This window comes from Eucyclogobius newberryi, unplaced genomic scaffold (genome assembly GCF_026437365.1).
Source record: "Eucyclogobius newberryi isolate DKJ021-1_F unplaced genomic scaffold, fEucNew1.0.hap1 SCAF_10, whole genome shotgun sequence".
NCBI lineage: Eukaryota > Metazoa > Chordata > Actinopteri > Gobiiformes > Gobiidae > Eucyclogobius > Eucyclogobius newberryi.
Genome location: NW_027315724.1, coordinates 7,142,332 through 7,160,162, shown reverse-complemented (window position 1 = coordinate 7,160,162; position 17,831 = coordinate 7,142,332). Strand labels below are relative to the sequence as shown.

General features: G+C 40.6%; 1 protein-coding gene across 3 annotated transcripts; it reads right to left on the bottom strand.

Moving 5' to 3' along the window:
* Window positions 1-159: 159 nt before the first annotated feature.
* Window positions 160-11,813, bottom strand: LOC140373748 (arfaptin-2-like). Of its 3 annotated transcripts, XM_072460393.1 has the most exons (10): window positions 11,556-11,813; window positions 11,345-11,453; window positions 9,426-9,534; window positions 7,183-7,245; window positions 4,592-4,675; window positions 4,371-4,471; window positions 3,420-3,641; window positions 2,278-2,435; window positions 2,030-2,204; window positions 160-1,763 (listed from the first exon to the last, which is right to left on the bottom strand). In XM_072460393.1, the coding sequence occupies exons 2-10, from the start codon at window positions 11,441-11,443 to the stop codon at window positions 1,608-1,610; spliced, it is 1,167 nt and encodes a 388-aa protein (XP_072316494.1). In that variant the 5' UTR covers window positions 11,444-11,453; window positions 11,556-11,813; the 3' UTR covers window positions 160-1,607. The 3 variants fall into 3 exon arrangements, with proteins under 3 accessions (XP_072316494.1, XP_072316502.1, XP_072316511.1); XM_072460401.1 differs by lacking the exon at window positions 7,183-7,245; XM_072460410.1 differs by lacking the exons at window positions 4,592-4,675; window positions 7,183-7,245.
* Window positions 11,814-17,831: the final 6,018 nt, after the last annotated feature.

The following is a 17,831-nucleotide window of genomic DNA, read 5'->3' as shown; positions in this document are numbered from 1 at the left end:
CAAATGTATTTGTTAACTACTACAAACTTTTAAAGAGTCAATAGAAGAGCAATACTTTTTTTTATGAAATCCAGACCAAACAAATGCACCATGATATAAAATATGTACAGCTTTGTTGGTTTGACTGATTGTGATGACAAGTGAAGATGACAATGGCTCACATCCAGCTGACTTTATTGACAAAGCAGATAGAACACGACAACAGCAGAAGAATACAACTGAAAACGTACCAAAAGGGATGTTATGTTACAGATGAGTCTGAAATGTATTTTTAAGCACGTTTAAAGGTTTAGGTTGCTCACTGCTGCCATCTACTGGCGCATGCTCTGTCAAAACATTTACCAATTAAATAACAGGTTAATAAAAGTCAATAAATATGCTTTTTCGTTTCTGTGCCTGTAAACAGTTGGTTTCGACAAAGCAAGGTAGCAAAGACTGTGACGTGACTTGAAAAAAGATGCCCGTGTATGTACTGTATGTCCTGATACAGTTGGACATAAGCTGCGCAGTCAGAATGATCTCTTTAAGAAGCTCATTGGGTCATTAGGAAAATAGATTTGAAATGCAGTGACATCACACCGCAGCGGGTCAATGCAGCTCCAGCTTTGTAGATTTGTGTTAGTGATACACGTGATAATAAAGTGAATATGCTTCAAACGTAGACAACAAAGTAAAGAATGTGCAAACCTGTCATGACGGGGTACATTCACAACAGTGGCGTATGTACAGAAATAAAAGGGGATAGAAATTATGATTGTGCTGCCTAAAGAAATGTAAAAAAGGGTTTAAAACAAATAAAAAAGTGTTAAAGCCATGTTTCCACTGGCCCTGGTCCACCAGACCGGTTCACTTTGGAACAGTTCTTTTCATGACGCAGTGTCTCCTGTTCAGGGCCTGGCTCTGGTTCCAGAGGCAGAGATGATGTCACCCAAATATAACTCATGTTTTCTTGATAAATAACTTGTCTTCATGAGGTCGATCTCAGCAATTCACAAAAAGACGTTTAGTAATAAGTTTATGTGTCTGTGAGTCGTGGCTCAACTTTAAACTACTTTCAATTATTCCTAATGTCTCTTCATTGAGTTTGTATAATCTTAGATGCGTTATGCACTGGAAATGTAATAATTAGCGTTTTGACGAGATTGTGGTGCGTTGAGAAACAGGAAACAGCTGATGCTAACTCGTGCTAGCTTTGTTTTGTCTTTCTGCTCAACAAGTTAGCATCAGTGGATATACAGCAGTTTATCACAAGATCAAGTCAGCGTTTAGAGAGAAATGATTATTTTCTGTTCTTATCTGCGTTTTGCTGTCTTATTCCCGCCTGAGTCTGTGTTCTCTCTTGTCCAATCATCTCGCTCAAAAGGGTCCTGGGAGCCAAAGCAAGCCAGAGCACTCTGACCGCTCATGCTCCACTTTGGATGGCTTAAATCGGCCGGTACTGTGACCTAAACACAGTGAAGACACATTTGGACTGAACCAATCCGCTCCAAAGTAAACCAGTGGAAACGTGGCTAACGTCAGGTGGTACAACCTAGACAAACATAGGGATCATGTTCCGTTGGTCACTCTACTGTTACAGGAGACTCCATCTTCACACACTGCTGGTTCTACTGTTCCTCCAGCCAGGAGGGCTTGTCTGAGCCCGGAGGCTTTAGCTTCACGTTGAACTGTATCAGAGTTTGTTCCAGCTGCTGCTGGTTTCCAGCAAAGTACGCTGAGATGGCATTATGGAAGAGGAGCAGCTGCTTGTGCATCACCTTCACCTGCAACAATCACATGTATCACAATGGATCATATTGCAATTTTTTTTATTTTTTTAGATATTTGCAAAATTAGAATATCGAGTATTGCATCTGTAATTAAAACTATTAAAAATGACAGAAATGTCTCGTTTAAAGGAATAAGTGATAGTTCTGCCCTTTTTTTGGATAATTTTATGAGTCAAAAGTCATTCCCAGACACATTTGAGCACATTCCTGATGATATTATCCAGATTATGCAAAAAATGATAAGGAAAAATAACACACACCTTGTTTTCCTCGAGGAACTTGAGTTTGATGGTGACGTCACTGCGTAGCCGCTCGTACTTGTCCCTGTAAAGCTGGTACTCGTGCTGGGCCATCTCGATCCGGACCATGGAGGCAGCGTCTCGAGGGCCCATGCTCAGCTCCTCCAGGTCTGAGCGGTACGCATCAAACTCCAGCCTGAGGGACAACGAACACACGAGTGAGTGAGAGAACCCAGACAGTGTGAAGCTTCGTCCTGCTCTAGTCTCACCGTGCGTTCTCATAAAGCTTGATAGTCAGGAGCGTGTCCTCCATAGTCTTGTTGACCAGAGTGTCCACACTGGACACGAAGAAGCTGATGGCCCCGAGCAGAGACTCACCGTTCTTACACAGCAGCTTCTGCGTCTCTGCGTTGTACCCGAACTCATCCTGCAGACACACACAGGGCTTATGTGAAGCAGGGCTCAAGATCCAACTGTTATTACCAAAATCTAACTTTTTTGCAGTTGCTGCTCATAAGGCTTTCTATGGACACATGAATGAGAATTCTACTTTTGGTTTGGGAGTGAGGAATATTAACTCTGAACAGTGAGCGCACACAGAGCTCATTTTGGGCTTATTTTGAAGCTAAAACGTTTTCTGATTATATATGACGCCAAGGGGATTTGTCAATAATGGTCAAATGTAAATTATGTCTGTGTTTTTTGTTCTTCCAGCCTTAAAAATATCTCCTTGTTTATATGTTATACTGCTGTCTGTGACTGTAGCACCACTTTTTACTCACTCACGAAATTCTGTCGAGTTAAAAAAAACAAAGGAGTTTTGGGAGTCCTGGGATAAAATGAGTTGAAACCAAACACCTAAAATGAGGCCCATTTAAAGCTGAAGCTTTTGTGAAGCTGAGACTCTGTAGTTTTGGACTCTGGTGTCGGTTTTACTCTAATTCTAAGTAGAAATGAGCTCTGCACAAAATAAATCAGATTTTAAATCCAGCCTAGATTTTCTTTGTTAAATATATACATGAGTGAAGCTGGTTTCTGGAGGTATGGGCTGATCACACTCAAATGAGCATGTGTTGGGTTGGGTTAAAAGCTAAAGATAAATTCACTAAAACAAGTAGTATTACTTGTAATAAAGCAAAAATGTCCAGGTGGAATCCATATAAAAGTCCTTTAATTTTAAATTTTATTTTAGGGTAATTTTTTACTTGATGATGATTCTTCTCAGAATGTTTGATTTGACTGGAAATAAGAGGGTTACAGCTTTATTTTTATGTACAGCATATCAAGCTGTTCTTTAAGATGGTGGACATAATGGAATGAATAAAGAAAAAGTCCAAGCATAAGGGTTTAAACATGTGATACAACAGAAAGAACAGCAGCATTACACAAGAGGGCTGGCCTGGTGTGGTACCTGCAGCTCTGGAGACTTCTGGCTGAGGTCGGTGAAGGTGTCTCCCAAAGCCTGCTGGGTCTGCACCATGCTCTGGAAGTGTGTGGTCAGCGCCGTGGTTAGTCTCAGGATGCTCTCGTACTTAAGCTTTGTGTCTCGTAACAAGTCGATCTGAGCCTCCAGCTCCAGGTCCACTGTCCGCGAGCCTCTGCCAAAACGCTCCGAGAACATCTGTTTGGTGCACTGCATCACCACAAACACAGATTCAAGTGTAGAGACTGAATAAAGCATCTGTGTCCTTAAAACAGGGGTGTCCAAACTTTTTTTCACTGAGGGCCACATTTTGAAACTTATATGGAGCAAAGGGCCGCAAACAACCTGACAATGTCAAATTTGAAAAGTGATTAATTTGAAGTTTTACATTTGACATAGTTTTGTTGAGCCTCCACACCTTTCATAAGACTTGGAACATTATTATGAGGTTGGTATAACATCAAAATGCTTGAATTTTTCCAATTTTACAGTAAAACTATTTCTATTTGTTGTTTGGGCCAATTTAGCAGGAAGTCGGAGGGCCAACAAAAATTGGTCTAAGGGCCGCATTTGGCCCCCGGGCCGTAGTTTGGACATGCCTGCCTTAAAACGTAATGAACAAACACAGTTGATTTAAATCTGTAATATAACTTCAGACTTTGTATAACTTTAAACAATAAAAAATGACAATGATAACATTAAAAATATTCTATTACGAGCAATTATCTGCAATCTTAAATAATACATTTCAGTTCTATGACATACAGTAACTTGATAAACAAAATCAAACAAAAAACTTGAAGTAAACAACAACTATAACCATAACTAACTATTTACACTCAAATGACCATCAAAATCACATAATCAGATTGGATCCAGATTTGTATTGTAATCATTTTTAATCTGACCAGAATATCTAAAGTCTGAGAGGCGCTTTACCTTGTACGTGTTAATGCCCCACTTCTTAACACTGTCCAGCTTCTCCACAGCCACGCCTCTGGTCAGCTCCTCTGTGGAACCCGAGGTGTGATTGGACGATCCTGCAGGACACACGATACACAAGCGTTCTCATGCTGTGTGCACCAGGGGCCGCTCTCTTTCACCCGGCAGCGTCATCAGAGCAGAGAATGAGCAGAACATGAGGATGAACGTGCAGGTACCTGGATGGGTTTGGTGGTGATGGACAATTCGCTCGGTCGACTGGCTGTTGGACAAGTTTACGCCTCTGGATTTCATGCGGATGTCTGAGATGAGGATGGCAGGGACAAAAGCGGAAATGAAAATGGTAAAAATAGAGATTGTGGTGAGAAGCATTGGTAGAAGAATGTGAGACGAGTGCATGTTAATCCTCCATGCAGGGCGGTTCATGCGGAGTACAGGAAAGGATTAAATATGGACAGAAATAAATAATGAGTGGAAAATGTGGAGGGATGAGAATCAAAATGGCTTAAGTTACATTTGCAGGGAAAAGTGCATAAAAAGTAACTTAGAGCCATTTCTAAGGCATTTTAATGTCTTTTGGATTGTAAAAACTCTTTGTAACTTTTCTCTCAACTGGATTTAACATGAGTTTAATTTCTAAGCGTGTTCCACTGTTAGGGTTAGCTTTGCCTGAAATGTTCTATAGTGGGGCAATCATTCAAGGCACCACCTCTGGGTGTTTGTCATGGCCTCATATCCAGGCAAAGAAGGACGTGAGCAAGAAAATTGTTTGATTTTCTGTTTAAAAATAACATAAAACATTGAAATACAGCAGCCTCGGAGCGCTGTTTCTTTATTTAATTTGTTTTGCACAAGGCAGAGAGCTCGCTTTCACCTCCGGGTGCCCTGACTAAACCCGGAATAAACCAGGTCCAAAAGGAAGTTACTGAGCACAGAATAGGGCGCAGTCCATGCACAAACCTACTATATATATACCCTAAAGAGGTCAGGCAAGTGCTCAGTGTGATGCTGCGTGGTCCAGAGGGCGCAAGGAAAGGGCCCACTGTGGTCAGCTCCAGAGCCAAATGACCTCATGTGTTGCGTATGTGTCCCAGTTAGGACAAGGAGACGCAGACTGGGACAAGGATTTTGGCTGGATGTGATTTATCCAGTTTCCCAAATAGACTCTCAACTCTCTGAGCTGAGCACATGCACGGTCCAGTCTGGTACCAGGGGTCCAACATCGGAGGTGGAGGTGTCCAGCCAAGAGCTTTAAGAGCGGAGGGTGTAAAGGCGCTGTTCATGTGAGTAGGAGAGAAATGTAACCATGTCAAAAATTGGCCCATGAAGGTTGTTTTATAATCTCGTCCATGTGGGGAGAGAAACACGACTCTAGTGCACTAGTTTAGAAGTTTATTAGTCATGATTCTGTCCATTCACAGAATCCACCAGACCACGCCCTCACCTTGCTTCACTCCACCTCATATTTTGACATAATCGTGCCTCTTGTTTAGAATCACGCGCTGTCGGAAATTGTCCCAACGCAAGATGTGACGAAATGAATCCAGGGCCAAAATCCGGCCCATATAGTTTTGACCAATAACTTAAACAGTGTTGTGATGATATAGTATTTCAATGACAGAAAGTACAGGATGATATGTGTCTGATGGGTGTGATTGACAGGTGTATTAGCCATTCAGAGACACGCATGGTCAACTGTTGTGTTTTCTGGGTCCCAGGCAAGATTCAGATCATAAAGGCTTTCAATTCTCATCCCTCAAATGACACAAAACACGGTGTGCATTTAAAAAGAAGGTTAAGCGACATTTCTTGTTAACAAACATTTCCACGCTTCCTGTTAGTTCATTCCTACGTTGAGTTCATTGAACATCGATCACATTTCTGAAATATGAAGAATTATTACAAGCAAAATTGCAAACAGTCCGAGTATTGAAAGCCAAACCAGTGTGCCACTGAGCAGAGCAGTCCCAGATCTTAGAAGAACAGTATTTAAGACGTGTCATTGTGTTCATGTTCTAACTCGGTCACGACGTCAGATGGAGGGCGGGGCTCAACAGATGTTTCACCAAAATAATGTTATGGTTGTGAGTCCAAAACCTCACTAGAATAACTCTATGTTTCATTAGAAGGCTCTTGTTGGCATTTGCCTGGTTGTTTCTCATGTTTGCTGAACATCAGATCAGATTTTCACCGCTTGAGATCTCAGGACTTTTGTATATTACAATCCCACCGTGTCAACAAAGGGAAAAGGCCTTCAGCATGCTCCCTGTCTGCGGAATAAATCATTTTATGCCTTTTTAAGGATTTTTAAAGCACTGGTCGAGGACTACAAGGACTACAAGGACTACCCGCAGTGCCAGTGCTCGTTATATATCATTGTATCTCATAGTGTATGTGTAAGTGTGTTTTTATGTATTTGTTGATTTTAGGGTTTGTTTTATTGGAGTTACATTTGGATATTCTGTGTTTGTTTGTTTGTTAAATCTGTATTTGGGTTCTTCCAGTATAAATTTAATTTAACTAAAATAAGAAAAAAGCATAATTTGATGCTACTGAGTGTAGTTCTTTTAAGTGTGTTTTCTCCTCATTAAAGAATTTATATATATAATTATTTATTTATATTTGCACGTTTAATCACACCCAATCATTTATTGAGATCATTATCGACTAAAATAAAGATGTAGATAAAAGGCTTATCCAAAGCTTTTATCATGAAAAACTTTGAAGACAAGAACCATCTTTAAATGAAGCGCTCGCCCTCCATCTGCAGAGCGTTTGACTCCGTGTGAAGTGAACACTTTGCTTCCACCTGGTCCAGAAGCAGGGCCCCGCCTCCGCTCCAAGTACTGCGGGTTGTAGTGAACTGCAGGGCCTGAGAGATACGCAACCACAACGTGAAAAACAGTGTGTGTGTGTGTGTGTGAGCATGTGTGTCAGTGTGTGTGTGTGTGAGCATGTGTGTCAGTGTGTGTGTGTGTGTGTGAGTGAGTGATTGTGTGTCAGTGTGTGTGAGAGTGAGAGAGTGAGTGAGTGAGTGAGTGTGTGTGTGTGTGTGTGTGAGAGTGAGTGAGTGAGTACAAGAGGGCGCTCTAGGCTCTAAGCGACGCAGAAGAAGAATCTGTACTTCCTCTACCTCTGGAGTTTGTGGAGTTGTTTAGAAGTGACACAGAGGAAGAAGAATTCAATGGATTTAGTGATTTGGGGTAAAACTGATGCTTTGGTAAACTTGTTAGCATGTTCTTTATGCTATAGTTATCTTAATAACTGTTCATATGTTACGTTAACATACCAGACACTTACCACAGTTCTGTCTGTGCCTCATGTAGCTGAAGGCGTTAGCGTTAGCATACGTCATGTAGCTGAAGGTGTTAGCGTTAGCATACGTCATGTAGCTGAAGGTGTTAGCGTTAGCATACGTTAACTGGCTGGGATGAGAATCAGCACCTCCAAATCCGAGGTCATGGTTCTGAACCGGAAAAAGGTGACTTGCCCTCTTCAGGTGGGTGGGAGTCCTTGCCCCAAGTGGAGGAGTTCAAGTATCTCGGGGTCTTGTTCACAAGTGAGTGAAAGATGGAGCGTGAGATCGACAGGCGGATCGGTGCAGCGGCTGCAGTGATCGGACTGTTGTGGTAAAGAAGGAGCTGAGTCGAAAGGCAAAGCTCTCGATTTACCGGTCCAATCTACGTTCCTACCCTCACCTATGGTCATGAGCTTTGGGTAATGACCGAAAGAACAAGATCGCGGATACAAGCGGTCGAAATGAGTTTCCTCCGCCGGGTGGCTGGGCGCTCCCTTATGTTTTCCGCATTTGAACGACATATGACTCGTTTTATCCATCTGCAAACTCCAAACGCACTTTGTTATTGTCGTCCTTGTTTACTTCCATCACAAAGAGCCACAGCACAGCAATAAACAGCCTTGAAATCTTGTCAAATTTTGTCAAATTGCGTTTGAATTTGAGTTTGAACAACATCCTATCATTAAAACATAAAGCTCAAATGTAATCGCAATCACTAATCGCAATTCGATCGTTTTGCCAAATCACACAGCCATATTTCCTGTTGTGTTTTGGAAAGGCTGAGAATGAGCACGTCGATCTCTTTTGTTAGTCAGTCGCTGTCTCTTCAGCCTTGCTCCAGTTTCTTTCCCCAAACACAGTCGCAGCTTCTGATCAACCACCGCGTCGGCTCAGAGTAAAACAACGAGTTCCACTGACAGTATAAACATGGTTCTCACAGCAAAACGTCACGATGCCAGGACTCACTCACTTGAATCCACTGCACTTCAGACTGGTGAAAATCTATGCATCGAATCCTTAAAAGACTCATTTTTCATTTTGAATTGTGTTCGAATACTTTTAAAAATCTGAATCTGTAAAAAAATGTAATGTAAATATAACTTTAAATGAATAAAATGACAGAGTAACGAGAAGTTAGAGCAAAATGTCATGTGTCCTCTTCTCACACTTGCTCCGTTTTCATCTTTTAGGCTGTAAGGCCCCACCTTTGGTATATATATATATATAGATGGGATCAACTGTTCTGTTTGGCGTAGTGACAGACGGCTTTGTTTGGGACAGATTTGACTGCTGCACCTGTAAAATACTGTCAATATTTATCAGAATTGGACTAAAGGCAACTCTCATGAGCTTGTTTAATGCTTTAAGTCGTCAACGAACAGCCCTCTGGCTCTATTCTTTTTACACTTGCTGATGCAGTGACAAGGCCGTCTGGATTCTTTTAAATTTGATTGAGCTTCAGTGTCAGACCTCGTTTTTCAGAGATGGAGAACTGAATCACAGGATAAGGAAAGCGCAGACGTCCAAAGAAAGAACTGCTTAATCGTTGTGGTGAGTTGTCCGGTTTCAGTCGTGTTGTTGATTAATAGTGGATCAAGAGTAATAACAGCGGCTAAATAAAATTCAAAAACTGTCACTTTAACGAGGGAAAATGAATAAATAAATGAAAACCGAATGAAAAATGACTTGCTGAAACTTTTCAAACTTGCAAAATGTGACACTTTCAAACTTGAAATAAATGAAATGACCTGTACCTTTGATGCTGCTGGTGGGGATGACGCCCCCTGCTGGACCTCCGTATCCTCCTGACACGATGCTGGTTTCGTTCAGGTTGGGCCCCGACACCATCACCTGCTGCAAGTCCTGACAATGTCCCAACAACAACAGCAAAATTATGAATCATATCAAAAGTCCATGTATGACTGACCGTTGTTCGTGTTTAGGATGAAACAAATACAAAATAGGGGTGAAAGAAGTAAATTGAGTAAGAGTAGAATCAGCACATGAAAAAAATCAGTTCACGTAAGAGTAGCTCCCATGGATTTTGAGAACTTAAATTGAGTGATTTTGATAAAGAATTGAGAATCTTTAGTGAAGAGTATTCAAATCAGCAAAATGTTTTCTAGTGAATTTTATGTATATATATTTTTTGTATGTATATTTTAGTCTGAACCAAAATCGTTGATAGAATGTCACAAAGTATAGATATCTGCTCTCAAATGTTCTGTAAAAACTACTTTTCCACTTTCCACCAATGAATAGGCATTATAATATGAGTACGACATATTGATTTAATTCATATATTTTTGTATTTGTGCGTTATGGAAAAAGAAAACACAATAAGTTAAGTCAATTAAGTAGTTGCAGCAATTATAAGTAGTTAAAGGTAAACTGAAGCTGTAGAGAGAGAACAGACTAATCAAACAAACAAAGTATGTGTAACTTTATTTAGATTAGTTTTCAACCGTTGTCAGACCGGAGTGAATTGAGTCACGCCCTGAGGCGGTAGGAACAGTTCAAACAGACTCCAGACCTCACAGTTACTTTAGCTCGTGTGGTGTAAATACATGAGCCAGACTTAAACCGTCTCTTTCTGCCGTGGAAACAGCAATGACAGTAACAGGAAGGACATTTTTAAACAGAGCCACCACGTGCTGTACATACAAGGTGAGATATGAAATGAAATATGTGTGAAGAACAACACTATTTGGTCCATGCATTATAAATCTGTAACAGGAATGACGCGACGCACATGACGTCCCCACAAAGTTTACAAAACAAGTACAAGTGAAATAATCGTAGTGGGAAAGATTGTGTTTTAGTAACAGGTATGACAGATGTAACACGACCTTTTTCCCAGGTTTTTTTGGCAGTGTACTGTGAAATGGAAATGAGACTGGGGAATGACACGCAGCAAATTTTCCAGGGAGCTGTGGCCTGCAATAATAATAAATACTGTGTGTATTTTTATGACTGAAAAAATAAAAAGTGTTTCATATGTTTGCATTTTTTAAATATTGGGGGGAAATTAAAACAATTAAACAACTAAGTATATTAAATAAATACATAAACATGGGTAGGAGAAAAAAATTGTGTTCGTTGTTTTGTTTCATATGTTTGGTGTTTTTATTTTTTACATATTGGAGATTTTCTATTTAATTAAACAACTAAGGTATATAAAATAATAAAAAGGAATAAATATGAATGTGATTACACTGACAGCTATTTTAAAAAAAAGAAAGAAAAGTGGTTTCTTCTTCTTTTGTCAGCAATAAGTTTCATCTTGAGCAAGCGTATTTAGGGAACGACCCACAAACACACTTTTGTGCATTTATTATCGCTGTGATAGAAATAATAAGACTGTTAAGGTCTCTGGGACACAAAGGGCACATATTTCACAGAATGACCTGGACAAAAAAACACTATGCCATGAGATATCTTTGCTTTCTATAGCAGATCATTTGACCTCATCCCCTTGTGAGTCTTAAGTTACATCTGCAGATATGTGACGATGATGATGATGATGATGATACAGGCCTGGGTTAGGTTAGGTAACATATGGCACCACAAACAGAGCTGGAATCAAACCTCTAATAAACAAGTATTACACATATATAATACCCTTTTCACTAGAACACAAAGCAGTGGGGGGGAAAGTAAAATAAAGTCAAACCTGCTCCAGGCTGTCATCCTCTGGCAAGCTGCCTGTGTCTCCATTGCTGTTAATGGGAATCTCCATAGTGGCAGCCTTGCTCATAATGCTGTCTGCCATGATGGGATTTCTGCAAAAAGACAAGTAATAGCAGCATAATAACAGTAAAATCTCATGTAAAATCGAATGCAATGTGCTTAAAGTTGCACACATAACACATAAATCCGCTAACCTCGCTGATGTGGCTGCTCAGTGACAGCTAAAAGCAAAGCCTGTCTTCCCCCGTGCGTAAATCCAGCAAAACGCTATGTTGTGTATGGGAAAATGCAAGATGTTAAAGGTTTAAGCGGCGTTTAGGTTCATTTTACGCCATTAGATGATTGATCCATGGTGAAAAGGTAAATAAAATCCACGTTTTGTGCTCTCTTCCATAAAAACGAGTGAAAATCCCTGCATCCATCCAGCAGCAGGCAGCTTAGACAGTCTCCCTTCAAAATAACAGTTACGAGCGTGTTTTAGCCACGTTTCAAAACAAATAAACACTTCAAAATGAGAACTATGCTATATAAATTATTTTGTGTGTGTTACATTAGTTAATTTTGTGTGAGAATAAGTACGACAGAATGGTTTAAGTTGTTGTACGCTTTTATTGTGAAGGGCAATACCTTGAAACGTAGCCCCGCTCCATCTTCCACGTCGTTCAGCGCTGACGTAGGCCTAGACGCTGCTTTACCACCAGTCTCCACAAGATGGCGGTGTCTGCTCACGAACAATGAGGCCAGAGCTGCTCGAACGTTTATCATCGTTGTATTAGTTTTTTACGATTGAATAAATTCTAAAATCTAAAGTTTTGCCCAATTATCAAAAACCTAAACTGAAGGAGCAAAACTCTTCCTCAGATTTGCACCACTGTAAACACAATAAGTCAGTTCACACTTTGTGCAAAACAAAACACACAGTGATTTACAACACTGAACACACTTGTGCATTTACACACAGAAGTATATCAAGATGTCACTTCTTTGCAATTCTAAAGCACTGACTGTCAAATGACCACACCCATGTGCCAAATGACCACACCCATGTGCCAAATGACCACACCCATGTGCCAATCCATTGAACACTGTCATCAGGCGTGCAAACACAAGATCGCTTAATTGTAGACACACCAATCAGGTTTACAGTTTTTTTGATAAACACAATTTTTATTGTTTTGTTTTATTTAGCAAAACCTTACACACAATTAGCACAACCATAAACCCAATTAGCAAAACACCTCAGCTCCTTTACCATATGAAACACACACATTGAATATGACTCCTCACTCTTCCTCTTCCTTCCATTTTGGTTCAGTTTGATGAACTCACCTGCTGCATTTTTATAGTGCTTAAACCTGATTGGTGTGTCTACAATTAAGCGATCTTGTGTTTGCGCGCCTGACGACAGTGTTCAATGGACTGGCACATGGGTGTGGTCATTTGGCACATGGGTGTGGTCATTTGGCACATGGGTGTGGTCATTAGGCACATGGGTGTGGTCATTTGACAGTCAGTGCTTTAAGAATGGAAAGGAAGTGACATCTTGATATACTTCTGTGTCTAAATACATACAAGTGTGTTCAGTGTTGCAAATCACTGTGTGTATTGTTTTGCACAAAGTGTGAACTGACTTCTTGTGTTTACGGTGGTGCAAATCTGAGGAAGAGTTTTGCTCCTTGTGTGTAAGGTTTTGATAATTGGGCAAAACTTTAGATTTGAGTGTTTATTCAATCGTAAAAAACTGTAGTCAGTATATTGCACACTGTTATATAATGCTACTGCCAATGACTCCAAATGGCACTGATCATGAAAAGCGGATAAACGAGAGACTGGAGTGCAGTGTGTGTATGTGTGTGATGTGAGTGTGTGTGTGTGTGTGTGTGTGTGTGTGTGTGTGTGTATGTGTGCGTGTATGAGTGTGTGTGTGTGTGTATGTGTGTATGTGCGTATGTGTGTATGCATGCGTATGTGTGCATGTGTGTGTATGTGTGTATGTGCGTGCGTGCGTGCGTGTATGTGTGTATGTGTGTGTGTATGTGTGTGCGCGTGTGCGTGAGTGTGTATGTGTGTATGTGCGTGCGTGCGTGTGCATGTGTGTATGTGTGTATGTGCGTGCGTGCGTGTGCATGTGTGTGTGTGTGTATGTGTGTGCGTGCGTGTATGAGTGTGTGTGTGTGTGTGTGTGTATGTGTGTGCGTATGTGCGTGCGTGTATGTGTGTATGTGTGTGTGTATGTGTGTGCGCGTGTGTGCATGTGTGTGTGTGTGTGTGTGTATGTGTGTATGTGTGTGCGTGCGTGTATGATTGTGTGTGTGTGTGTGTGTGTGTGTGTGTGTGTGTGTGTGTGTGTGTGTGTGTGTGTGTGTATGTGTGTATGAGTGTGTGTGTGTGTGTGTGTGCGTGCGTGTATGATTGTGTGTGTGTGTGTGTGTGTATGAGTGTGTGTGTGTGTGTGTGTGTGTGTGCGTGCGTGCGTGCGTGCGTGAAATTTTGTTGTTTGGACCAACTTAGCAGGAAGCCAGAGGGCCAACAAAAATTGGTCTGAGGGCCGCATTTGGCCCCCTGGCCGTAGTTTAGACATGCCTGGTTTAGTGAAAGCTAAATCTAGGGAGGGGACGGATGAGACTGGGTCCATCGTTAAAAATACAAAAAGGGTCAAACATGGGAAAGAATCAATCCAAAAGCGATGTGCCCGTCCCTGAGACGCCTGTCACACTGGCAATGTCAAATAAATATGGGAAAGAGTGTCTGGAGTGTCTGTCAGTGTGGTCCAAAAGATGTAGTTTTCCATCTGGCGGAGCACTAAGCACGGACAAAATGTATGATTCGTGTCAGCAAAATTGTTAAGTTGAATGAATAGAAATGAAGGTTTTTTGATTTCTGTCACGTCTTTGTGATTCAACTGCTTTTTCCCCCTGATGTCTGAAACACTTTGAATTGCCTTGTGTACGAATTGTGCTCTACAAATAAACTTGCTTTGCCTTATTGGTGGTCGTCAGAGGGGTCGATGGTGCAGAATGGCAGCCTCGCTTCAGTCAGTCTGTCCCAGGGCAGCTGTGGTGGCTGAAGTATCTCAGCACCACCAGGTGAGGAGTGATTGAATAACTCACGGCACTACAAGGTGCTATATAAACCCAATCCATAATTATGATTCACACTGAATGATGATGGTGAAAATAATTACCATTTGGCCTATTATTTGGTTTAATCATTGAATCTTTTGGTTAATTTATTCTAATGCATTGGATTTAAACTTTCAAGCCCAAAGTGCCATGGCCCTTAACCTAACCCCTAAACCTAGCTGCAGATTTAAGACATAATGTGTTTTTTTGGCCCATAAAGATCGTTTCTTCTTGCCCCTCTGTAGGTGTGACGTCTCATTCTAAAATCTGAAAACATCCTTGGACACTGCTGTTTATAAGATTACATAAACCATGGATCCAGATGTGTTTGCGTTTTGTCAGACATGTTAATCGTAATATCTCGAATTTCCACCCGTCTGTTTTGAAAAAGCCCGTTAAACACTCCAGGCTGGGTGACCACTCACTCAATTATTTGGCTCATTTATCTCAATCCGATGTTGGGGAAAAGCACGTGTTCACTAAACATTCAACTCCTTTCTGACATTACTCACAAGATATAAGAATATGTGAATGTAATGCCAGTTTTAGCTTTTTCTAAAAGTTGTCAGCACAGCTTTATACTTTGGATTCTGCAATTTGGTGTAATATGGAAATAACGTGGTTTAAATAAGCTGACAGTTTCAAATGATCAAGAGAGCAAAGTGAGTTGACAGGTCTGTGAAGTAGAACAAAAGAGGATGAGGAAAATTTGAAGAGAAGTTGCAGGTTTTTAACCTGTCGCTAAAGGCAAATAGAAAAAAGAAGGGCCTCCTGGTTGGTAAATGAATTATTTAACAATATAAAATACTTGTATATGACTGTAATGATGATATGTATTGATTAAACAACTCCATTAGAAGTGTGTTATATAGATAACATCTCTAAAACATTGAACTATGTATAAGCTGCATCATCATCATTTTTTGAGGTGATGTGTCTGATATATATATATATATATATATATATATATATATATATATATATATATATATATATATATATATATATATATATATATATATATATATATATATATATATATATATATATATATATATATATAAAAAACATACAAAAAAGATTAAAACAATACAGATATTAAAAAGATAATGATATAAAAAATATATAAACGTTAAGGTTAAAAAAAAAATACAAAAAAATAAAGTAAGATTAAAGAAGTAAAAAAAAGAAAAGAAACAAACTAGAGAGTACGAGAGAGTAAGAGAGTACAAACATACAAAGCGACCTACATGTCTAGATCTACAAACTGGTACAATCCGGTCTTTATTTGAACAGCAAAAAGTGCTGCAGAACAACAGAACTAAACTAATCAAATTAAGTCTAAACCAGTCAAAATTAATTAATTTCAATTTTAAAATTTTCGCTACAATTTGGATAGTAGAAAAAGCTTCAGTTGTAGTCATCTGGACTCAGCCAAAGTCCACACCCTCCTCGAGGACACGACCACATACGAGCGCTTGAAAAGAGATCCGACCAGTGGCTACAAGAAGAAAGTGATAGACTGTTTACAAAGGCTGGAAAAAGAGGAAGCGATAGACCGGCCTCTGTATTACAGACTGTATCCTGGTGAAGCCATGCCTTGCATTTATGGCCTTCCAAAAATACACAAAAAGGAGGTTCCACTCAGACCCATAGTGTGCAGCACAGATTCCATCACCTACAATGTGGCCAAGCATTTAACAACTATATTGGCTCCGCTTGTGGGGAATTCGGAACATCATGTGGAAAACACGCACAACTTTGTGGATAAAGTGAAACATCTCCAACTGGACCCAGATGACCTCATGGTTTCATATGATGTGGTGTCCCTGTTCACCTGCATCCCGACCACTGATGCAGTAGCAGCAGTGAGGATCAGACTGCAGGAAGACACCACCCTACAGGAAAGGACCAAACTGACACCTGAACACATATGTAAACTGTTGGACATCTGTCTGAACACCATTTACTTTCAATTCCGGGGACAATTTTACAGACAGATTCATGGCTGTGCCATGGGCTCGCCCGTCTCTCCCATAGTGGCCAACCTGTACATGGAGCACTTTGAGAAGAAGGCACTGTCCTCATTCTCAGGCATAGCTCCAAAACTGTGGCTCCGCTATGTCGATGATACTTTTGTAACAATCAAGAAACAAGAGCTGGAAACCTTCTCTGATCACATCAATGCTGTGGACCCACATATCAGGTTTACAAGAGAAGACGCTAAGGAGAATCGCTTGGCCTTTCTTGATTGTTCCACGATCAGAGGAGAGGACGGGAAACTCCAAATAGAAGTATATAGGAAACCTACACACACGGACCAGTATCTGCTCTTTGGTTCCAACCACCCACTACAGCACAAGCTGGGGGTGATCAGAACCTTACAACACAGAGCTCAAGGTGTGCCCACCAGCTCAGAGGGCAAGAAGAAAGAGGAAAAACATGTCCGAAATGCCCTCTCAGCCTGTGGTTACCCCGCTTGGGCTCTCAACAGAGTGAAGAGAACCAAGAAGCAGGACAAAAGGGAAACTGAACAGAGAAGGAAGGGTGTTTCTATCCCTTATGTGTCTGGCCTGTCGGAAAAACTGCAGAGAATTTTTAGACAACACGAAGTCCCTATTTATTTTAAACCAGGAAACACTTTAAGACAAAAACTGGTTCACCCAAAGGACAAGTTGCCGACTCAAAAACAGAGCAATGTAGTTTATTCGATCCAATGCAGTGAAGAAAGCTGTAAAGAACGTTACATAGGTGAGACGAAACAGCCTCTACACAAGAGGCTTTATCAGCACAGAAGAAATACTAGTTCAGGACCTCAGAGCGCGGGTATCTCCATCTTGAAGCCTCTAATCACTCGTTTGAAGACGGTGAGGTGAAGGTTTTAAGCAGGGAGAAAAGATGGTTTGAAAGAGGAGTCAAGGAAGCTATTTTTGTTAAAAAAAGAAAGACCTTCTTTAAACAGAAATGGAGGGCTTAGGTTTCATCTTCCTGTTATTTATAATGGGATTCTGAACCCCTGGAAAGGTAAAGGACATTCAGATGCTAATCAGGTACTCAGGGTGGTTGAGCCAGGGTCTCACAAAGACAAAGAGGTTTCTAATAGCCCATTAAGATTCTGAATAGACTAGCTCGGTAGATACAAGGGGGGAGTTTCTGTTGAAACAAACAACTCTTTCTACTTCAGGAAGGCTCCTCCCAATGGGCGGGTCTTACCACAGAACAGTATTAATATCGGAGTTCTCGACCTAAATTCTGTTATTGACAATGACTCTTGGATGAGAGTCGAAACGTCTATTTTTTCAAACTGAGTCCAGATGACTACAACTGAAGCTTTTTCTACTATGGAAC